A 23,480-nucleotide genomic window follows, 5' to 3' on the forward strand; every position below is an offset into this window, starting at 1 on the left:
ACACACGCACACACGCACACCATCAGCCTCGCTCGCTGCCCGGCCCGGCCTCCCCTCCCGAATTCTCTCTGCCGCCCCGGGCCGGCCGTCCCAGTCCGACCTTTTCTACCCATCCCGGGGGCCCCTCCCCCTCTGCACTTTCCCGGCCCCAGGCCCGCTCCCCAGCCAGGCCTCCCATCCTCCCTCCCACCCCACCCCCAAGTCTCCCGCCCCCTTCCCCCTTCCCCCTCGGCCAAACCGCGCTCCCCGTCCTGGCCCCTTTCTAACGGATTCCACTCCCCTTGGGCGCCCTGCCGGCCATCCAGCCCCGCGCTGGCCACCCCTCCTCTCCATCTTCTCGGGCCCTCTTCCCTGGCCACCTGGCCCCGGTCGGGGCCACAGACTGAGGTCTCGAGAGAGCGCGCGCGTAACGGGGCTCAGTCCTACCCGGGTGCCCGGCACACGTTGCGTCCCCGCGGGCTCAGCTCCTGGGCAGCCCGCAGCGGGGGCAGCGGCAGCAGCAGCAGCAGCAGCAGCAACAGCGAGGGCCGCAGGAGTGGCCCCAGCGGGCGACCAGCGCGAGCCCCGGGGCCCCCCATGCCGGGCCGGGGGGCACGGGGCGCAGAGCGGCTGCTGGGAACGCGGCCGGAAGCCGAGTGCGGGGCGCCGAGGGCCGAGAGGCGAGGCCCGGCGGGGCGGGCGTGCAGAAGAGGAGGGGAGAGCTGGGGAAGGGAGGAGAGGAGAGGGGAGGGGGCCGGGCCCGGCAGGAAATTCCACATCGGCTCCCCTGATCCTGGGCCAGCCTCGGGCCGCCTCTGCGTAGCGCCGCCCAAACCCCACCCTCGCGGTGGGCCCTGCCCGGCCAGCCCCGGGACGCAGCGAGAGGCCCTCCAGCTCTGCCCAGCGCCCCGGTCCGCACCCTCTCCCCGCTCGGTCCCGGTGCCCAGTGCTCCTTCCATCCGTCAGCCTCCATCCTCGTCTCCATCACCTCCCCTTCCTCTGCCTAGCCCCATCCAGTCCGACGAGTACTGAGTAAGCGCCCACCGTATGCTCAGCACAGCGCCGGGAGATGGGGTTTCAAAGACAAAATGCGACTGGCGGCCCTCTTCATTCTCACTGCATTTCTCTTGCCCCCTTTTCCCATATCCCTATTTCTTCTACTCGTCCTCAACCACCATATTTCTTCTCCCTCGTAATAGCCTCTCCTTTCTGCGCCAGGGACAGACAGAAGGGGAGGGGGGGAGAATGGAAGCTCCTGCTGGGGTCACTTGAGAAAATAAAGGTGTATTCGCAGGTCGAAAGGGATAAGGCAGAAGACACCGATGACTGCTAGCGGCTCCCTCCCATCCTTCGCTTTCTTCTTCCCTGGAACAATCTCGGGCCAGACATTGACTACCTGGGTGGGCCTCAGTTTCCCCAGGTTCTTTCTAGCCCTATCCCTTTTTTTAAACGACCAACACCGAACCAACTGAATTCCAGGGCTCTTTGATTGCTGTGGCCTGTTGGATCAGGGCAACTGGGTTTGATACAAGTTCATCATCATTCCCTTCAAAAATTAACTCATCTTTTGGGGTTTCGGAAGCAGCAGCACCAACACTCTGCCTCTGGCAGGTGCACTCTTCAGATGTGTTTTTCTCCGGAAGGGGTTTCTGACCTCCTCCAGTTGAGCCATTCTGTTAACTAACAACATCCATGGGAACCCTGCAGACACCTCTTGTAGGAGAACCCGGGGTAATTAACATCGCCTTTGGGTCAGGTTTTCTACATTGGATTTCCCAAACTGTTGCCGGTTCTTCTGGATAGCTCCATCACTTGTCAACCTGGAATGTTTTCTTTCTAAGATGCTCAACACTGAAGTGGTTGAAATTCCTTTGTAGAATTCCTCCTGAGACCCTTCCCAATAACTGTCTGGCCCTTCAGAGACATCGTTTCCTGGGATGATCACAGTCTGCCTTCCTCCTCTCTAGCCATGAATGGGCCAAAACCAGTTCTATCGGTTAGGGTGGCTTAGGAACTAACCAGACGAGTGTAGTAAAAAGAAATTTCTGAAGGAATGTGTGATGGGGAAAGACACTGCCCATAAGGATAAAATCTGGATCCTTGAAATATGCAAGTCCAGATATGAATCAGGTGCAAACATGACTGACCACTAATGTTGGAGAAGAAAAAGGAAGGGGGGGGTGGTGTGGAAAGGCAAGTGGGACTGCCCAAAGCAATGTCCTAGGGGGACTAGACCCTAAGATCATAGCTTTAGAGTGGGAAGGGACCTGCAAGGTGCTCCCACCTGCCAGTCCTTCACCTTTTCAGTGTTTGCTGCTCATATTCATAACAGAACAAAATGCTAAATTTTAGAAATGAGTGAAAATATAGTGTCTCATTTTTCTCCATCCAAGTTCTTGAAATCTCTCCAGGCTAAGACCAGCTCCTCTTGTTCAATGCTCCCCTTTGACAGATAAGGGAGGGGATGTCATCCAAGGTCACAAAGTAGTATATGAGCCAGGATCTGAACCCAAGACCAAATTCATGGCTCCTTCCACTGCACCTTGGGTGGAAGCATCCAAGTCTGGAGGAAGGGATAGGGTCACATAACAGGTGTGAAGGTTAAACACCAGTATAGGCCTTCTGATTAGACTCAGGAGAGGCTTTATGAGTCCTTGAGGGGTGAGGAGGGCAAGAATTCTTGTCCATGGCAACAAGGCAAACTAGAACACATTTGTACCTCTATCCTATCATCACCTTTATCCTTTTCCTCACCCCCTACACTCCCCGATCCATAACCTATATATAGGCCCTACCAGCACAAATACATCTAGGTAGCAACTTGGATATCATGCGGGCTTGGAATTGGGAAAATCCAAGTTTAAATCTTGCCTCAGACATTGTCACCCTGGGGAAATCACAACCTCTCAGCCTCAGTTTCCCCATTTGTAAAATGAATGTAAAGAGTGACATGGTTGGTCAATTGCTGTCTTTCATTTTCAAAGAGAACCACACCGACATCACTATGTTGGAGCCAAAGTCCAGAGTGTGGAGACTGTGGCTGATCAGACCAACACTAGCCTGGAATGCTCCACCACAGGTCAGGTACAAAAAGTGCATGTGAAAATTAGCGATGTCTTTTGATCTGAGCATAAATGGAATTTCAGTGAAGCAGAGTTGGACCAAGTTATCAGTCTCTCTCTCTCTGGTTCCAGAGTCCTTGGAGTAAAACACTTTGCAGACCTTAAAGCACATAAATGCTAGCTCTGTTTCCCTGCCTTTAGGATCAAAGGAACCCAGGAGCAGTGTTCTTTCTACCACCAAGCCCTTATTCAACTATGATAATAGGCATGTGACCTTGAGGAAGTCATTCCATCTCAGTTTCGAGATCTGTCAAATACGAGGGCGTTGGACTAGCCAGCCCAAGGTCTGCTCAAGGCCCTGTGCCTCACAGACACTTAAGGTCTTCCCTGATCACCTTAATCCCCAACAACCAGTCCTTCCTCCAACTCATCTGTGCCTCCCAATGGTCCAGTACTGGGACCTACACAGAGCACAAACTCTCTTGGATTTGTTGACTGGTTCACCTCCTTCTACCACTAGAAAAGATCCCAGCAAACACAGCTTTTACCCTTGCCCTCCCCTCAACCCCTCCACAGAGGGAGGAACATTAATGAACTCTTAGGAAAGGGCTCCCTGCCTACAGGAGAGCAAATGCAGCTCCCCCTAGGATTCCAGAGCACCTCTACTCCCTCTCATTCCTCCTCCATCACCAGAATGGGCCACGATCCCACTGGCTGAGGGAACCTTAAAGCAGCTGGGTTTGGGCTGGGAGATGGGCCTTGATTTTCAGTGAAAAATTCCTTTTAAAAATTTTAGCAAAGGAATTGTTTCCTACCTGGGTCAGGGGGAGGAAGATAGCCCTCTTCAATCAGGGGTGAAAAAGGGATATCCTTCCAATCAGTTAGTACTGATTGCTTTAATTTTAGTTTAACTACAAGACTGAGCTCCTTTCTTTAGGAAAAACTGGCCCCAACAGCTAAGTCAGACTAACTTAGTCTAGGCTACCTACAGATTTAGGACATAGATGGATAAGACTATTGCAGTAGCAGATATTTTAGAGTGAGATATATCTTTGTGGAAAAAAAATCATTGGATTAAGCCTCTTTTAAAGGCTAATTTCCTCGTTTTTGCAGGTGGAGAAAAGGGAGTTGGCTACAGGCTAAGTTTCCCTTTCCAATCTTCTCAGTGGACAGGCCCACTTTTTTCTCAAGCTCGAATCTTCTAAGGCTGGTGGTTAGAAGATGGAGAGCACTGCCATCTAGACTATGAGTTCCCCTTTCCTGGACACTTTGTGGTTACAAAAGGCATCACCTATAGGGCAAGAACTTCTGGGGTAATTTCGAATTACTGTTGGGTTAAGAAAGCCTAAGAAAAGCACACTTATCAGACGATCTGCCTTGTCCTATTGGATCGTGTTTAAAACAACTTTCTGTAGATTTTTAAAATTTCTCTCTTCTGTTATAAAAATGAACTCTGTAAATTATTGTTTGTCTCTGACCTGAGGGGTCAGAAGACCAGAAGTGATATGCAAATGCTGGCTTTGTAAATTCAATCATAAATGTTCAGTAACTTTGTACCTCAGTTTCTTTTTCTTTCAGATAATTTTAACAGGGCTTAGCTCTGGCTGGCCATCCCTTTCCATATGCTCCCTCCTACATCAAAGTAGGGAACACAGCTTGTTCCCACCAAGTCACCCTGGCAGAAGAGGGCTCAATCACACAAGGGCCGTGGGTTTGGAAATCTGAAGGCATGCAAAACTGTAGAAGTGGAGGCTCTCTGAGTTTTGTACCTGAGTGGGGATGTAAGGGAGTGACCCAGTCCAGGTTTTCCCATGGATGCCACACCTTCCTGGCTTACAAAGGGAAGCTAACAGGAATTCAGTTTGTATGGTAAGGAGCCCAAAAAAGTACATCAAATGAAGAAAACCTCAGCTTAGTAAGGAAGGACATGAAATCTGGGAAGTGATGGGTGAGTGAGCCCAGCAAATGCAAGGATGACATTCATCCTGCCAGGGTGGGCCTGACACTTGGAAATCAGGGTGCTGTTCATTCCAGACCCTTGTTAAAGGAACAGAAAAAGAGAGATCAAGCCCTGACCCTAGGAATGCAATAAAGCTCTCCTATAGGATTTTATTATTTCATTAATGAACTGTACGGTTTGAAAAAGTCTTCCCTTCCCCCACCCCCCACCCCCCTAGCAATTCCTGCCATTTCCACCTTCAGAACTGGTTCTAACCCTCCTGCCTACTGAGACTTGCTCTGTGCCTTAGGGCATGTTGGCCTCCACCTATCAGAGTCAAAGTGCTTGTCCTTAGAAGGCCCTGCTGTTCCCAGAAGCCTCTGCTTGGGAAGGATTCCTTCCCCAAAGACTGAGCCCAAGACACCGACAGCTGCAGGCAGGAGGGAGATCTACAAAGTTCCTCTCAAAGATTTAAAATTCTGTTTGCACATCTTGTCACAAGGTCCAGGTCCCTTTCCTCAAAGAGCTCTCAGCGCCTGGGCTAGTTCTGAGTCCCATGTGGTCCATGATGAGAAAGAGATACTGGAGGCATGTGGCCTGCTCTTAAGAGATGGAGGTGAGGCAGCCAGGTCTCAAGAGCCAAGCCTCCTACTGAGGCTCCGTCACCTTCAAAGGCCCCTGCCATCCTCCCTCTAAACCAAGAGGGAACTCCTCTAGAGGCTTAGTCTTCACTGGAGTTGTCAAACTCCTCCCAGTCAGACACATTCATCACCTCCGAGCTTAGGTCAGGGTCACGCTGCCCCCGATCCAGGTGCCAGCTTGGGGATCGCCGGGCTGGGTCTGTGAGCAAAGACCTGGGCAGAGTAAGCACGCACGCCGCCAGGCCGGAGATGGCGTTCTCCAGCTGAGGTCCTTCTTCCCAGCAGTCTTTCTCCACGTCATAGATGTGGACGTAGCTCATGCGGCTGCCTCGGTTGTGGGAGCGGCCCCCCAAAACATAGATCTTATTGTCCAAGACAGCGATGCCTGGCTCACCGTGCCCAGCAGGGAGAGGGCAGACTGCTGTCCACTGCCTAGTGCTTGGGCTGTAGCACACAACCTGCAAAGGAAAATGCCAGCACTGAGATGAATAAAAGACGTACTAAGCTCCTGCACCATTCGTAGCAATGTGGACGCAGACAGAGGAGTCAATTGATGGCTCCTGCACAGGACTATTCTAAGGGCACAGGAGCCAGCCAGAAGGCTGCTCCTCTTCTTTCATGGCATATCTACTGAAGACATGCTGAATCATGTGACAGGGCCAAAGAGTTTGGGGTCACAACTCTGTTCTGGGCCCTCAGGAACCACAGCTGGACCCTGGGCAATACCCATGGACCATGACATTCTCTACCCAGGTGATTCCTCCTCTCTACATCTTACCAGTCCTTCAAGCCTCCAGACCCGGATGACCAGATTCCATCCCCCTACCTCAGAGCTCATTGTTGAAGATTCCTACATGGATCCCCAACTATATGGAGAGCAGAAACCAAAGCACCTACAATTTGGAAGGAGCCTGCACAGTGCTGGGGGCTCCTAGCAATGGGCTCATTTGCAGCTAGTCACATGAAAGACTGACTCATTAACTGGTGGGAGAGGGGGAAGGGAAAACAGCATGTTATCCCATGATGTAGACTTTTAAGTCCTATGTGGATGGGGCCCAAATGTAGCTAAATTTTGCATCTTCCCAAGTGTCTAGCACAGGCTCAGCACACAGGAGGTGCTTAGTAAATGTCTGTTATAACTGAATTGTTCAACTGGAAATAAACAGCACAGGATTTGGAGTCAGAATGCCTGGGTTGGTTCCTGTCTTGGCTTCAGCACTTCTAGATAGTGGTAGATGATGCACTGACCCCTGCTGTCCCCAACCCCAGGGCTGAGGCTGCCTCAACAAGGCTTCCCACTGCCCTCAACTCCCCTTCTCTCTCACCTGGTGGACATCTCTCCGGTAGCCCGAATCATTGTTGCTACCACCAATAACATACAGTTTGCCCAGCAGGGTGGCCATGCCATGCCAGGCGCGCCGGATGGGGCTGTCGGCCAGTGCCTCCCAGCAGTTGGCATCTGGGTCATAGCAGTGCAGCTCCTTGAGGTAGTCTTCCCCTCGCCTGCCACAGGTGATGTACATCTTCCCGTCCAGAGTGGCCCCAGCATGGGCGTACACCTATGCAGAAACAAGGCAGGTAGCAAATGAGATAGGCAGGGATAAGTGAGTGCAGCGGGCATGACATCCTGGGTCCTTACTCTTGCAAGGGAGTGAAGGGAGTGGAGGAGAATGACAATCAGCTCCAGTTAGAGTCGAGACACCCCCCTCCCCCCTGGCCTTGCCCTTCCAGAGTCTTCTCTTGCCCCAAGGCTTGACTCATCCTATTCCAGAAAGGCAGTGAAGGCTCCCCTTTTGCGTCTGCAGCCCCAGTGCCTAGGCATGACTGGCATGCCTACAGTGGGAAGTGACTGACGGGGTTGAATGAACATTTGTGGATGAATGAAGGAGCCCAATGTCTGACCAGGTCCTCCAGATCCACAAAGGCCCCCAAGATCAGACAGATGCTGCTCTGCCTACAAGCCAGGCTCAGTGTCCCTTTACTGCACTATCACCTATCACGCTCCCTCTCACATTCTTTGGTCCAAGACAAACCCACCACCTCTGGGCACTTCCCACCTCAGTGACTTTGCCCACTCTGCCTTCCTCGCTTCCACCTTTTATTTAGTATTTATTCGTACATAATGTTACTATCTAGTTTCTTTTCTCCTTCAAGACTCAGCTCAAGGACCGCTCATACAAAAGGTTTTCTGACACTCAAGTACCAGCACCCTCCCACCTTACTCTGCGTTTATTATAAATACATGTGCTTATTTCTCTCTCTGTTACCTCTCTCCATCTCTCTAGAAATGTTGTGTGTGTTCCCCATCCCCCAATGTGGGAAAGGCTTGTTCACCTTTGCTTCTGTATTTCCAAGACCTCCAGCGCAATGTCTGGTACACAGTAGGTACCCGATAGCGCTCACTAGTGATGGCTCTGGTAAGCAGTAGGTGCCCAACAGCGCTCACTGGTAAACGGCTCTGGTAGGAAGCCCTGAAGTTCCAGTGGCACTTAGTCCTTGCTCCCAGGACTGGGGTCTTGAAGGGCCGCACACAAAGATGCACCAATTTCATTCAGCAAACATTCAGGGAGGGCCAGCTACTCAGGAGGGTCATGATGCTCTGGGGTCTCCACTATCACACAGGTCCCCCTTCATCCCCCAAGCATTCCCCACCCCCAACCTTACTTCCCATGATGGAGCGGCACATGCCAGCCTCCCAGTACCTTTCGCACTCATTCTAGAGTAGAAGTCCCCTGAGGGGAGCACTGCTCCTCACTGTGCCCACAGCAAACACCCAGGGCCTGCTGCAGTATGGGTATGAAGGACTGGGACATCGAGCCACATACGTAGGAGGATCCAGCCTAAATCCATTTCTCTGCTGCTGCTCCCAGTCAGACCAGCTTCTGGCTTCTGGGGAAAACCCGAGCCTCCAGGGCCATGAACAGAGCACTGGTTTGAGTCAGCAGGGCCTCGGCCAACTCTGTCTTGTCACTGACTGGCTACGGGACCCTAAGTCAATCACTCACCCTCTCTGAGCAACTCAGTTTTCTCACCTGTAAATGGGGATATCTATACCACAAGGCTGCTGGGAAGAACAGATAATGTCAAGGCCCTGTTCCAGACCCTCCTTTCTCTTCCATGATGCCCCCTAACTAGTACAGCGCTCACTCCAATTCCTTAGGATCAGCAGTATTTTGGAGCTGGAAGAGAGCTGAGAGACCACATACTCCAACATATTCACTTGACAGATGAGGAAATCAACGTCCAGGCCTGGGCAGGGAAAGGCCTAACCCACGGTCACCGGTGCAGCAACCCTGACCTCCCAATGCACGAGCTCTATGCCCAAGCCTTGGCCACAGGCTGCAAAACTGTTTCATTGTGTATGTTGTGCCACATCTCTCCAACCCCACCCAGCACACCCTCAAACCTTCCTGGACTGGACAGCACCTGTCATCTCTATCGAATCTGAGATGCTGCAGAGAACCTGGAGCACCCTGAAAAGCCAAAAGGGGGCAGGCCACGGCCACTAACCAGCCCCATCCCACATAAGATCTCACGTGCAGTGAAACCTTCCACCACATTCGTGGGGAAGAAAATGGTTCAGGAGCTCAAAACACTTAAAATTTGAGAAGACACATAACAGGAGGATGACTGGATGTGCTTTCCATGCCATTACTGATGGTGACCTTTTAAATTTCTAAAATCCCAATTCCAGTCAAGCTGGAGCCAAGGTTGTATATTACAGGGGTCAGGAAAAACATGGCTGCAGTTAGGGAGCCTAGGTTTGCACACCAACTCAGGTACCCACAAGCCAGATATGTGGCCACTGGGCAGTCACCTCAGTCTGCCCAGCTATAAAATATACAGTATCCACCTCAGGAGGCCAATGGGGAAAAAAGCATGAGGCAGTGCTTTCTACCTTGTAGAAACGCTCCCTCACCCACATGGCCGCCCACAGCTAGAGTAGATGTCTCTCCTCTCATCTGCATGGGAAATTCCACATACAAGCCTGCTCCCAATCACCACCTACCCAATCAGGTCAACTGCCACCTATCCCTGGAAGTCCACCCTGATCTTCCTGCCAATCCCTGTCCCCTAGAGGCAGCTGGTGGTGCAGTGGAGAGCATGCTGGGTTGGGCATCAGGAAGACCTGAGTTCAAATCTGACCTCAGACATTCACTAGCTCTGGAACCCTGGGCAAGTCATTTAACCTGAATGCCCCAGTTTCCTAGACTGTAAAATGGAGACAAAAGCACCTACCTCCTAGAGTTGTGGTGAGGATCAAATGAGCTAATATTCCCTCAGATGCCTTCTGCCATCTTCTTCTTCACTCTGTCTCTCAGGAGGGGGTGGTCTTACTCTTTACCAAGGCGAACCTTTCTACTTATTCAAATGACCTCATTTCCTCCCACCTCTTCCAGCAGACTTCAGCCTCTGTCATGCCCATTCTGTCACTACCAGCTCATTCCCTTCTGCCTACAAACATGCACATGTCTCCATCACCTTGGGAAACATCCTCACTTGATCCTTCCATCCCTAAGGCTAACCTCCTCAAAAAGGTCACCTCCACTAAGTGCCTCCACTTTCTCTCCTTTCACTTTTCTTAGAACCTCCATCCTTCAATAGAAACTGCTCTTTCCAAAGGGACCAATGAACCATCTCTGAGACACCAGATCCAATGGCCTTTTCTCCATCCATCCTTGCCCGTGGCCTCTCTGCAGCCATGGGCACTGTCCAACACTCTCTTGCCTCTTCCTTTTCTGGCCATCTCTCTCTCCTGCTTCTTCCCCTCCCTCTGACAGCTCCTTCTCCATCTCCTTTGCTGGATCCTCCTCCAGATCACGATCTCTGACCACAGGCGTCCCCCAGGGCTCTGGCCTGGGCCCTCTTCTCCTCTGCCTCTGTACTATTTCACCTGGTGATCTCATAGCTCCCCATTGATTCATCATCTGAATATATGCCCTTCTCTCCTCTGACAGCACTGGCCCCACCCTAGTACAGCCCCTCACCCCTAGACTAGGGCAGTAGTTACTAGGGGTCTGCCTGCCTCAAATCTCTCCCTCCAGTTCATCCCCTGTTCAGCCACAAAAGCCTTTTCCTAAAGCCCAGGCTTGCCCAATCACATCCCCCTCACTCAATAAACTCCAGTGGCTCCCTGCTGCCTCCAGGAGCAAATACAACACACTGTGTGGGGCCTTCAAACCCCCTCCTCCCATCTAGTCTTCTTAGGACCTTTATCTCCCGCCATGTCTGCAATGCGCTGACCCTAGCAAGGTCCTGGCTTCTCCACCAACAAGATCCCCCTACCTCTGGGCTCGGGCTGTGTCCTCTGGCCTTCCATACGGTCCTTCCTCCATTCCCAACTACTGACCTCCCTGGTCCAGCTTCCACAGAAACCTTTCCTCCCCCCTCTGAATCCCAGGGCCTCTGCTAATCATTACTCTTGCTCCCACACAGAGCTCACTTTGTATACATGTATCTGCTTGTTGTCTCCCCGTTAGACCATGAGCATCCTGAGGCCAGGTTCTGTCTTTTGCCTCTTCTGTATCCCCAGCACTTAGCACAGGGCCTGGCACATAGTAGGTCCTTAATAAAGGCTCCTGCTCTCTTCCCATTCTCAACGAACAAGGTAGTTCTCATGTGCCAGGCTCACCTGGTCCTGTCTCCTGTTGTGTACTCAGTGAATCTGTATTGTACACATCAGTGTAGTGTCTCCTCATCCCAAGAGATTGTGAGCTTCTGGGGGTTTGTGGGCAGTGCAAAGACCACTAGAGGACATAGTTCAGATCTCTTCTTGGCCATTTGTTCACTGGCTGCCTGACATTGGACAGTTCTTAAAGTCTCTTCCAGCACAGGGACAGGATGAGCTAGAGCACAGTGTAAGGAGGCAGCAGCCAGCCTGCTATAGTCACTGCCCTGCTGACCCCCTGGTCAGCCACCTGGTCTGCCCCAACCCCACCCCACCCCCAGGTCCAGACTTGCCCCTACAGAATCCCCAACAAGCCTCAGGTTTCAAGGCCCCTTCCAGCACCTGAAATCCTTGGGGTTGGGGCCTGTCAGGCTTTCTTGGCTTCCTCCCCCAGTCCTTCTTACAGAGGTGAGCCTGAGGAGCAGAGCCCATAAAAGCCAGAACCGCAGAGCTGCTCACTGAGGCCATCCTGGGGAGCACCGAGGGGATCCAGCACCAATTCAGGGCCAACTTGTACAAGCCAGGTCAAGCACTGGGGAGAGAAGTACAGTCCATTCTTCGACCCAAAATGGCCCCATTCCCATTCAACAGATGTGGAAACAGAATATTTCAGTGGCTTTCTCGAGGTCACCACCAAGATAGGCCTCCTGACCCCGAGCTGGAAGCTGCTATTCTCAAGACATGTTCCAATCCTGTCCATGACATTTATCCATTTACTTACCCTCTCCAGGCCTAAGACTCCTCCTCTACAAAATGAAGAGATCCCCTGGGATGAATGAGGTGGTCCTTAAGCCCATCTCACTCTAACTACTTCTAGGATTCAGTGAAGATACTTCTCATTCCAAAAAGAAGCCATTGTATCAAGTAAGCATGACTCTACCATTTCCCTTTCAATTAATGGAATTCTAAATCATAAAATGGATGTTTTTCAAGGAAAACAAGCAGAAAAGAGCACTGAGCAAAGCACCCAACCTCTCTGAACCTCAGCTTCCCCAGCTGTAAAATGCAGATAATGTGCTTCTGCTCTCAGAGAAGTGCTGGGAAGAAATCACTCGGCAAACCTTGCAGAGCTACCGAAATGAAGGGATTCATGACTAGAAGTGTGTTCAGTATTCTAAGTATAAGGTACCTAGCCACAGAACAATAAACGACAACAATGTTAGGCCAGGAACCTTAGGAGAGAAGCTGAGGAGAATGACACTGAAACACCAGGAAGAGGAGCTGAGGGTGCCAGCGTGCAGAAAGCTCCTGGCGAGGTCAGAGCACCCTGTCTGCCTCAGCCTCCTCATCTGTCAAACGAGCTGGAGAAGGAAATGGCAAAGCACTCCAGTATCTCGGCCAAGAAAACCCCATATGGAGTTGTGAAGGATTGGACATGACCAAACAAAAAAGCTAGCTTCCTAGGATAAACTTGGAGAGAGACACAGACAGAGAAACAGATACAGAGAGAAAGACAGAGAGAGAGGGAGGAGAGGGAGAGTAGAGAGAGACAGATAGAGCTCACGTGCCCGAGCTTCAATGATCCAGCTTTTAACAAAAATATTTCCAGCAGCTCTTTTTGTGGTGGCAAAGAACTGGAAACTGAGGGGACACCCATCAGCTGGGGCTGAACAAGTTGTGGAACAGGAATAGGGTGGAAAACTATTGTTCCATAAGAAATGAAGAGGGGAATGGTTTCAGAAAAACCTGGGAAGATTTATATGAACTGATGCACAGGAAAGGGAGCAGAACCAGGAGAACACTGTGCACAGTAACAGCCACATTGTACAATGGTCAGCTGTGAAAGACTTGGCTACTCTGAGCAATATAATGATCCAAGGTAACTCTGAAGAACCCATAACAAAAATGCTGTCCACCTCCAGGCAGAGTGCTGGGGACCTTGAGGCAGACGGAAGCACCTTTTGTTTTTTTAGCACTTTATTTTTCTTGCGTTTTTCCCCCTACTACATGGCTAAAGTGGAAATGTGTTTTGTATGACTTCACACTGTGTAATGGGGTATCATAATACTTGCCTTCTCAATAGGTAGGGGAAGGGGTGGAGAAAATTTGGAACTGAAAATAAAAACAAAAAATAAATAAATTTATAAAATATATTTTTGCATGGCAAATCTGCCTGATTTATTTAGCTTGTGCCCATAGATCTAATTTTCGTTCCAGAGCTCGAATTTGGGGGCAAAGGCAGCCCTGGAGCTAGAGAATCTAAATAAAAAGCCAATTTCAGGCAAAGGCATGGAGAGAGAAGGTGAACTACCATGTTAACTATAGCCAGCCCAGTGTGGCTCAAAGTCGGTGAGAAAAGAGAAGTGACAAGGCAGCAAAGGGAGGATGGCTCTGAGCTGCAAAGGGGCTTTAAAAGACAAATGGGGAGAAGGGGAGGTGTCGTTATCGTGAGGGCAGCAGGAACCCCTGGAATTTGGGACAGTCAGCACACAGTCAGCCTTGTGCTCTTGAGGCCTTGGGCAGCTGTGTGGAGGGAGTGGCGCAGGCAGAGACTGCAGGCCAGGGCAGACATGGGCAGCAGGGCCTTCCCTACAGTGGGCTATATGAGCCAGGCAAAGAGAGATGGGAAATCCAAAGGAGGCAACACAAGGAGCTCAAGAAGAATCTGAGATGGCAGAGCTAGATGACTGGTAGCACTATCAGAAGAAATCAGGGAGGTGAGGGGAGAAGTCCATGCTAGGTTCCTAGGCAGCTGGAGATGTGAGACTGGTGCCCAGGGGACAGAAGGCAGCTGGCTGTAGGAGATCAGGGCCTCATCACTGGGCTGAGAGAGTGTGGCGTCAAGAGTTCACCCCAGAGGAAAGCTCAGGGGGCAGTGCCCAGACAGGCAGGAGGAGAATCCAGGGGGCAGGGAGGAGCCCTGAGAAAAGGAGGTCCAGATGGTGCTGCAGAGCTCACACCATGCCCTCCAATTCACAGGTGAAGAGTACTACACCATGGAGCCCCAGGGCAGCCTCCCAAACCGTCCAACAATGCAAAGGAGATCTGCTCAGCTAACGGAGGTGGCCACAAGATGGCGTCACAGGGCACAAAGCAAAGGGCCTGGAATCAGGAAGACACCATTCTGAAAATCCAGCCTCGATCTTGCTAGCTGTGGGACCCTGAGCAAGTCACTTAACCTTTCTCATCTGTAAACTGAGCTGGAGAAGACACTCCAGTATCTTTGCCCAGAAAACCCAAAATAGGGTCATGAAGAATTAGACACAACTGAACAAAAGGAGGACGTTCAACATGAACACACCTTGATGACACTTGGAGGGCGTCCACTGGCAAAGCTCCCCTAATTCCAAGCTGCCCTTCGAGGGTTACCAGCTAAACCTCAGAGAGAACTTCAGAGCTTCTCATAGCCCCAACGGCCCAATGGTCAGAGCCCCAGGCTGGGAGTCAAAGACCAAAGTTCAAATCTAGCCTCAGGCACTTCCTGGGCTAGTCCTGTCACTTTGGTCTGCCTCAGTTTCCCCAACCACAAAGTGGAGTTAAGCACAGCACTTCCTCCCTGGGGCAGAATCAAGGATCCATGAGATCATATTTGTAAAGCCCCACACACAGAAGGGGCTTAATCGAAGCATCTGACTCCTTGTATTTTCTTAGGGCTCTGCCATTTCCTTCTCCAGCTCATTCTGCACATGCAAAAACTGAGGCATGGAGTCACACAGTTAGCAAGTATCAGAGGCCAGACTGGAACTCAGGTCTTCCTGACTCCAGGTCGGGTGCTCTGCCCACTATGCTACCTGGTTGACCTATCCTAATCAATGCTTATTCCCTCTGTAATCAGGTGATTGGGATGTGCTGTCAGTAAGGCGATGCCAATCACAAGGACAGTTTCAATACATTTAAGGAGAAGTGAGCCTGCTGGGCACTGGGGGCTGGCAGCCACTCACCTCTCTCTTGAGGGGCGCCACATAGTCCCATGCATTGGTGTCAGGGTCGTAGCGTTCCACCTCCTTCAGGTCTGCGTGGTAGTCTCGCCCAGCAACAGCATAGATGAACCTGCCCAGGACACACACACACAGGTCGGCATGTTCTTGCTGCAGGGACTGGATCTGAAACCACCTGTTGTGCCTCGGATCGTACCTGGGGAAAAGACAAGGAGACAGGGTTGGGACCATTCAGCTCAGCAGAGGTCACTGGCCACCCCCTCAGACACAGCCTCCATCAGGGAGAATGGGACATTCAAAGAGGCCCTCCCCCTGCAACGTCCTCTAAAGGACAGCCTCAAGCTTTCAGAGCCCAGTTCAAAGGCCAGCTCCTCTTCTACCCTACTCCTGCCCCCTGAGATGCCCTGGTGTTTGCTTTCCATTTACTAGGCAGGTGCGCATTGTCTCCTTAGACAGAACAAAAGCTTCTGTGTCCTGACCTTGTCTTGGGATGCTTAGGGGCAGCACACAGTAGGGGCTTCATCAATGTTTGTTTAATTACATATGGAATATCTAGTCCATTGCCCCTGTGATGCTCATGATAAGCACAGGCCCCCAAACCAATCAGGAGGCATTTATTAAGCACCTACTCTGTGCAGGCCCGGGGTCAGAAGGACAAAGAACGGACATCCCTTGTCCCCAGGAGCTGACCCTAACAAGGAAGCCAGCAATGATGTATCCACAGAATAAACCCACTAAAGGCCAGGTCGAGGCCTAGGCCAAGCTCCGGGGCAGGAGAGAGAACCACCAAGGGGGTGGGAAGGAGAGCCAGGTCGAGTCAGGGAGGGAAGGTAGGCCAGGCGCTTGGGCTTTAAAGCTAAACCGGAGAGGGAGGGGGAGAGAGAGAGAGAGAGAAAGAGAGAGAGAGAGAGAGAGAGAGAGAGAGAGAGAGAGAGAGAGAGAGAGAGAGAGAGAGAGAGAGAGAGAGAGACAGACAGAGGAGAGAGAGAGAGAGAGAGTCAGTCTCTAGATCTCTCTGAACAGAGACAATGTGGCCCCTAAGATGCTTAAGGAAAATGCCCTGGTCAGCTGTGTGAGGGACAATAGAAACAGGAGGAAATGATGAAGCTGAAAGGTCAAGGAAGAGGTCAAGGAGGCCCAAACAGTGCCAGAGGCTGCATGAGATGTGTGGAGGCTGTGACTGGGCTGAGAAGAGTGAGGAGCCCAGACTGAATTAGGCAAACTTGGGAGATGGGAAGGACAGGGGGCCACTGACCCAAATAGGGAAGGTGGGAGGGAAAGAGAACACTGCGGGTGAGGAATCTCCTGGACACTCAGGTAGAAACATCTGGCAGGCGGCTGGCTGCTCTGGGAAGAAACAGAAAGATCTGGGGGTCACAAGACAAAGTCACCAAGAGGGTTTGGAAAGGAAGAGGAGGCCGAGGGCACATCCCAGGAAACACTTCCAGGTACAGAGTGTGATCTGGATGAACAAAAAGAGACCAAGAAGGAGCAGCCCCCTTAGCAGGAGGAGAACCAAAAGAGGGCAGCAGCCCAGAGGGAGAAGGAGCCACTGGGCCCCCAGAAGAGGGGACAGAGCCCAGACAGCCAGTCCCACCTCTCAACAATGGCCCCAAGCAGCGGCCACGTGGCCATCACTTCAAGAAGGCTGTTCCTGACTCTGCACCCGCTGCTCCCATGTCCCTCCCATGACAGCCTTGCCCTGCTCTCCAGGCTAAGAGCCCTGGAACCCTGAAGGCCTGATCTCAGGCCCTCCAACTCCCCTGATGACCCTGGTCTTGCCAAACATAATCTTCCAGGTGGGGTCTGACCAGGACCAAGCACAGCAGGCCCCTTTCTCCCAGTGGTCTGCCATTACCCAAGGCAGGAGAGTCCAAACCTTCCCCTCCATTTTCAAAGCTCTGAGCCCAGCAGCCCAACCTGGGATCTGCCTCCAGCACCCCTGCTCAGTTTCCCTGCAGCTCACAGGGTTCCTAGCCACAAGACCCTGGGCAAAGAGCAACCTCCTGTGGCCTCAGTTTCCTCATCTGTAAAATTCAGATAGAACAGCATCATAGGGCTGAGGTGAAGGGAGTGGGAAGGGCACATCTTTTCATTTTCACCTTGCCTCATTCCTTTTCTACAAAGATTCCCTTATGGTTGGAGAGCCCTCCTCACATGAACAAATAACTCACACTTTAGAACAGGTTTGTAAACAACTGAAGCTGGGAAAGCCAACTCCCCTTCTGGGCCACAATGTCCATCCCCCCAGGGTATGGCATCCAGGTGATCCAGGAGGTAGGAAATATGAGTCTGAATGTGTCCTCAGACACTTGGGGCCTGTTGGACCCTGGGCAAGCTGCTCCACCTCAGTCTGCCTGGTTTCTCAGCAGCAAAATGGGGAGATCAGCCTTTGGGAAGGTGCGATGAAATGCCAGGTGTGATACCCTCTGACAACCTTTGAGGGCACAAAGGTAGCTTTTGTTATCAGCGCCCTCCTCACCCTGATCTGGCTGGTCCACCGCCACCTGGATCACTGTGCTCAGCTTTGCAACAGGGACCCTGGTCAGTGGAAGCCTGTCCAGAGGAGGGTCTGCAGACATCATGGGGAGGAAGCTCAAGATCACAGCAAATGAGGCCTCGAAGCTCAGATGCCCAGAAGGGGGGACTGATCAGGCAGAACAAGAAAAGTTCGAGGGATGCTGCAAAGAGGCGAATTCTAGTGTGATATCAAGAAATACAGCCCATGATGCGAAGCCATCCTGGTGCAGAGCGGTCAACCCAGGAGGAAGCACAATGCCCAGGCTCACCAGCCTGCGACCAGGAAGGAGCTGCTGTGCCTCTCAGGCTTTACCTCCTGACCTCCCTGGGTCACAGCTGTCCTGCCTTCCAGGACCCTTCCAGTTCCAAATCCAGGCCCTGCTGACCCTGAACTGGGGGCACCCTAAGGGACTAAGGTGTTTCTGTCCAGATGACAGCAGAGGCTACAGGAGTTTGGCTCTTCTGCCCTTGGCCCTCAGGAGTCCCCAGGACCAGCTGCCTGAAAAAGCAAAAGGTCATCAGCAAGGCTCCCAAGGTGCACCTACCTCCAACATCGACTTTCAGCGCGGAAGCCCCGGACATTGTTATCCCCACCAATCAAGTACACAAAGTTATGTAGGACGGCCACGCCTTGATTGGACATGCGGGGCGCCAAGGCCGCGGTGAAGTGGCGCCACTCCCCCAGCGTGGGGTGCAGGTACTTGGCCTGGTCACTGAGGACTGTGGATGGGGTAGAGTGCATGCCCCCAAAGCCCACCACACAGCGGAACTCGGAGCGCAAGGCTGTGTGGGAGCTCTGCAGGCTGGGCTGCAGGATCTCCTGGCGGTGGTAGCGCAGGGCACTGCCCACTGTGTCTCGCAGTGGGCATGGGCTCAGCCTGTCGTGGAGCTTCTGCAGGAGCGGGAGCTCCATGAGAGGGAAACGCACGGTCTCCAGCAGCTTGGGCGGCTCCAGCAGAGACACCTGGTCAGTCTCGATCTGCTCCGGGGTGTAGTGGTAGAGGAGGGCACCCTCGTACACCTCATTCTCACAGCTGACCTCTAGCCGGTCGCTGCTCAGCAGGGCATAAACTTTGTCGAGGGGCAGCTGGCGGTACTTGTCAGTCCTACAGAAGGCCACAAAGTTTCTAAGGATGTAGGAGTCCAGTTGTTCCGTGAGCCGGCCCAGCTCAAAGAGGTCGGCCAGCTTGTACACATCCAGAATGTTCTCCTCGTCCACCCAGGACATGAGGAAGTCACAGCAGAAGTGGATGATTTCTGGGATCTGAGGGAGAGAGACAGAGAAAGGAGCTCACTGAGGGAGGCCTGGCTGAGCCCTTGGGATGTCCCTGGGGCCAACCCTGACCCAAAACCATAGCTAAGAATCAGTCAAGAGGCCCCTGAGCCAGGGAAGCCCAGGACACCAGGCCAACTGGCACTGCCAGAAGGGCCCTGGAGACCAGTGAGGCAGCCTCTCCCCTGTGGGGGCCCAGGGAGTCATCGTCCCTGGTCCTCCTAACACTGTCCTTCTCAGCCTGATATGGTTCTGAGCATACGGCAAAAATGAATCCATGACCCAAGGGGATCTGTACATTCTTCAATATTAAAATGTTGGAAACCCTTTGGGTTTTAGGATCCAACACGCAAGCCTAATGCCATCATTTTACAAAAGAGGAAACTGAGGCCCTACTGATGGAATGACTTGCTTAGCATCTTATTGGCAAAGCTGTGACTTGCCATGGGCCTTCTGTCAAGGTTCCCCAAGGCCTGAGTGGACCCTGGAGGCAGAGCCCTGGCACAACTCATCCTTCCACCCCAACGCACACACCAGGCCTATGCTCAGGGAAACTTGAGATCAGAGGAGTTAATGGCACTCCCAAAGTTCTTCCCTCAATCCTGCTTGTAACAGTCTCAAGCTCCAGATGAAGGGGCAGCCAGGGGACACCACAGGGCACAGGGCACCAGGCCTAGAGACAAGAAGACTCATCTTCCTGAGTTCAAATCCGGCCGTAGACACTTCCTAGCTGTGTGACTCTGGGCAAGTCACATCACCCTGGTGGCCTCAGTTTCCTTATATGTACAATGAGCTAGAGAAGCAAATGGCAAACCACTCTGGGATCTCTGCCAAGAAAATCCCAAATGGGGCCACAAAGAGTCAGACACGACTTAAACAATGTCCGTCAAGGACGGAGATTTGCCGAAATCAAACGGCCCCAGAAGGCACAAAGTTAGCTGGTCCCCTAGCCCACCCCCACTCCAGGCTGAGGACAGCGTGAGCAGGTTTGCAGGACCAGGACTCTCCCGGACCCCCCCATGGGCATCTGCTGTGGCCTTTGTAATGAGTGGTTTCAGTTGGTCCCAAGTTCATACCTTTGCTGCCATTCTTAGAGATTGGGGGTGTCTGCACTGAGCCTGAAGCCCCAGGCTGAGCCTCACTCCTTGCACTCCAACCAGTCTGTGGGATGACCTTGGAACACCCCCTTGGGTGGCCAGCCCTCAGGGCCAAGAAAGCGGAATCGGCTCTCTAGGCAGCGTTACTAATGCTAACATTTACAGACTGCAGGCCCATGAAGGCAAGCCCCTGTCCACCTATTCTGTGCTACCTCAGTGCTCAGTGCTCAGCACAGTCATGGCTTACACCATGAACACAGTAGGAAGTTCTGCCTTAGAGAAAGCTGAAATATGTCTCCCTGCCCTGCTCCCAGACACAGGTCTGCAGGGGGGATGTACAGGCTGGTCTGAATCAAAGGTGTCCAAGCCAACGGCCTGAAGGGGTTGGGTGCAGTACAAGCACCCCAGACCCAGAGCAGAAGAACCAGATTGAAATGGAATTAGGAAATGTTTAACACCCTCCACAAGCAAACAACACAACAGAGAATGTTGATTTGTGGCTCGTCTTGGAGGCTGACCCTGCTGGCCTAGATAGCTCCTGGGGTCTCAGGGCATGCTGAGGGGATGCCCCTGGCCCAGATGTCCCTGGTGATTCCTCCCAGTGAGGCAGGCCCCTGAGAACTGCCCGGATCATGGGGGCATGAAACACAGAGGGATACAGAGAGAGGAGCTGGGATTTCCTTGGCTTTAGCGTAGAGAACACCCGTCCAACTTAGCAGATCAGCTCATCTGAAGAGACAGCTGAGGAGAAAAAGGGATAACCTGTCCCCCTAAGTAGAACCTCAAAAGAGGCCAGTCAGAGCTGAGGTCAGCCAACACAAGGCGGCAGGACAGCCAGGCCCTGCCAGGCTCCCCCTACATGTCCCTGCCCCATCTCTGCCTGTTCCTTCAATCCACCACCTGAATGACACAACAAACAAGGACTGCACCAAGAGGACGAGAGTTTTCTGTTTCCTGTCCTTCGTTTTAAAAACTGCTCAGTAAAACACTGTGACTCCTTTTAGAAATTCTAGACTGACTAAGTCCCCACTTCCTTTGGACGATTTTATCTGTGGCACAAAGGCCTTCAAAGCAAAGGCTCTCCAGTATCATGAGAGACAGAGACACTGAGTCAGAGACAGAGACAGAAAGTCAGAGACAGAGAGACACAGAGTCAGAGACAGAGGGGATGCCACATAAGAGCATGGACCAACCAACGCAAAGGGAACACAGATAACCACGAGGAACCAATGCAGCCCGTGAGGAAGAGGGAAGGTTTCCCAAAAGGAGCTAGGCTGCAGTGTTAAAAAGTGACCAGGACAGAGAAGAGGCAAGCACACATCCCAAGGATGAGCCTCAGCAGAGCAGAGAGGACAGAAGGCAGAGCACAAGGAGTCACAGGGAGAAAGGCTGCCCTGGCAATGAAGGAGGAGAGGTGGAGGGAGGTGGCTGCATGTGCAAAGGCAAAGAACCCAAGCAAGAAGAGCCCAAAGTGGGGTGGGAAAGGAGGGTCTAGGAACCAGTCAGGCCAAGGGAAAACCCTGCTGGCCAAGCCAGAAAGCCAGAAAGACCCTAGGTCTTGTCTCTTCAATTTCCCTCCTTGGTGATGCCAGCCTTGCCCATTGTGCCCACCCTGGCCCGGGCTCTCACCTGAAGCTGGCAGGCAGCCACCAGGGTCTCCTGGACATTGTGCAGACTGAGCTCCAGCTCCGAAGTATAAATGAAATTCAGGATCTGGCACATGGCATTATAGGAGACACCGTGGATCAGGACCTCCTCCTGCTCCATCTCCCGCAGGCCTCCTGCAAACATGCCTCTGAAAAATGGAAACATCAAGGAAGAGGAGGTTAAGGCCGCACCCTGCACTTGAGGGTCCAGGGGACACGTGGGCAGAATGGCCGCTGCAAAGATTCCCGGAGACCAAATGGACTAAGGCAACAGCAAAGTCAGATGGGAAGGGAGGAATTGTAGGTGGGCTTGACTCGACACATCGCCTGAGGTGACGTGGCAGCCGGGGCTGGGTGAAGAGGAAGGAAGTCACCCAAAGGTACCACATTGGGGGCTGCCCTCTCCCAGGGTGCACCAGGTGAGGATTCTGTCATAAAGACACACAGGTTCTCTTCAGCAGAGGCTCTGAAAGGTGCCCAACAGCTCGGTGCCAAGCCTAGTGCCCCACCCCCTCACCAGTCTCCCGCAGGCTTCTGCTCCCAGCAGTGCCCCCTCCTCCTCGTGCACACACAGCCCAGGCTCTGGCCCTGGGTCCCAGAGCTTCCCCTCAGTCATCCTCATCTCTATCTGGCCAGCACTTTCTGTGCCTACTCCCATCCTGCCTCCCAGGGCAGGGGAAGAAAGGGGAATATATAAAACATGAAAAACGCTTTTACACAAAAGCGTTCATATAACATTTACTGTGTACCAGGCACCGAGCCCCGTGGAGAGTACTTTACAAACACTGGCCCCCGTGATCCTCACAGCAGCCCTTCAAGGGAAGCGCTGCTATCATCCCCATTTACAGTGGAGAAACCGAGGCCAACAAAGGGCAGAGAAGTGCTCGGGGTCACAACACCAGCAAGTACCGGAGTCCGGATGTGAACCTTCCTGACGCTGGGCCCAGAGCTGCATTTCCTGCACCACCAGCTGCCCCAATGGCAGGCCAGTCAAATGCCACCAAATCTGGGCTTCACTGGGACTCATGGAAATCCTGTGTGAGGGTATGCATATGTGAGCATGTGCGGGCAGCAGGCACTGCCAGCAGTGAAGAGCCAGGTAACTCAAGTCTTGCCACTGTCTGTGCGCCTCAGCCCAGGCCCAGCATGCATTCCCTCGCTCACAATCACAGGCTTCTTTCAAGGCTCAGCCACCTCCCCCAGGAAGCTTTGCTTGATCCCCTCTCTCTCTTCAAATGACCAAGTCAGGTCGCTATGTGTTTGTTTGGGCAAAGTCGGCCCTCGAAAGTGGGAGCTCCTACTCTGAATGGTGCTTTCCACCTAGTAGCACTTCAACCAGGACTTACAAGCAGCAGGTGCCTGCAAGCTACTAGTGCGGCTAGGATTTGGGGTGGGTTACTTAAATGCACTCTTTTCTAAGGGACAGCTCTCTAGGCTGAGGAGGAGGAAAGGGCATGGGGAGCTGGGTCATGGGGGAGGGAGGTAAAAAAGTCCTTGAAAGTTTAAAAATTGTTCAATTAGATTCTGCTGGTAAAGGGCAAGTGCTTAGCTGATTCATTCTCAAGAACCAAACATTCTCCAGTTTTTGACCAACAGCAAAAGGTCACGATACTGATGACCGAATAACACAAGTTATTAATTACAATTAAAGCAGCTCCCAGGACATGATGATTTATGGTTACAAACCGTTTGTCTGGAATTTTCATTTAATTCTAATTAATGCAACAAACACGTATTTAGCACATACTCTGTAGAAGACCCCCAGCCACGCAGGACT

The 23,480-nt window shown here is 52.4% G+C and overlaps 2 protein-coding genes across 5 annotated transcripts in view; both read right to left on the bottom strand.

Annotated features, from left to right (window-relative positions):
- Positions 1-967, bottom strand: part of LOC140498900 (scavenger receptor class F member 2-like) — a 33,281-nt gene extending 32,314 nt beyond the window's left edge. Inside the window, 2 exon segments of the mRNA XM_072599658.1 lie at positions 427-724; positions 727-967. Coding sequence (XP_072455759.1) covers positions 427-724; positions 727-964 — 536 coding nt within the window. The 5' untranslated portion in view covers positions 965-967.
- A 4,158-nt stretch (positions 968-5,125) lies between these two features.
- Positions 5,126-23,480, bottom strand: part of KLHL22 (kelch like family member 22) — a 39,300-nt gene continuing 20,945 nt past the window's right edge. For 3 of the 4 annotated variants that reach the window (XM_072599662.1, XM_072599660.1, XM_072599661.1), the window contains exons 3-7: positions 21,687-21,852; positions 18,233-18,951; positions 15,171-15,363; positions 6,947-7,180; positions 5,126-6,079 (exon numbers count right to left, since the gene is read on the bottom strand). In XM_072599662.1, coding sequence (XP_072455763.1) covers positions 5,702-6,079; positions 6,947-7,180; positions 15,171-15,363; positions 18,233-18,951; positions 21,687-21,852 — 1,690 coding nt within the window. In that variant the 3' untranslated portion in view covers positions 5,126-5,701. Of the gene's footprint in view, positions 6,080-6,946; positions 7,181-11,631; positions 11,822-15,170; positions 15,364-18,232; positions 18,952-21,686; positions 21,853-23,480 lie in introns of those variants that run through there. The other variant, XR_011965217.1, reaches the window with a different exon arrangement.

This window comes from Notamacropus eugenii, chromosome 4 (genome assembly GCF_028372415.1).
Source record: "Notamacropus eugenii isolate mMacEug1 chromosome 4, mMacEug1.pri_v2, whole genome shotgun sequence".
NCBI classification, from domain to species: Eukaryota; Metazoa; Chordata; class Mammalia; order Diprotodontia; family Macropodidae; genus Notamacropus; species Notamacropus eugenii.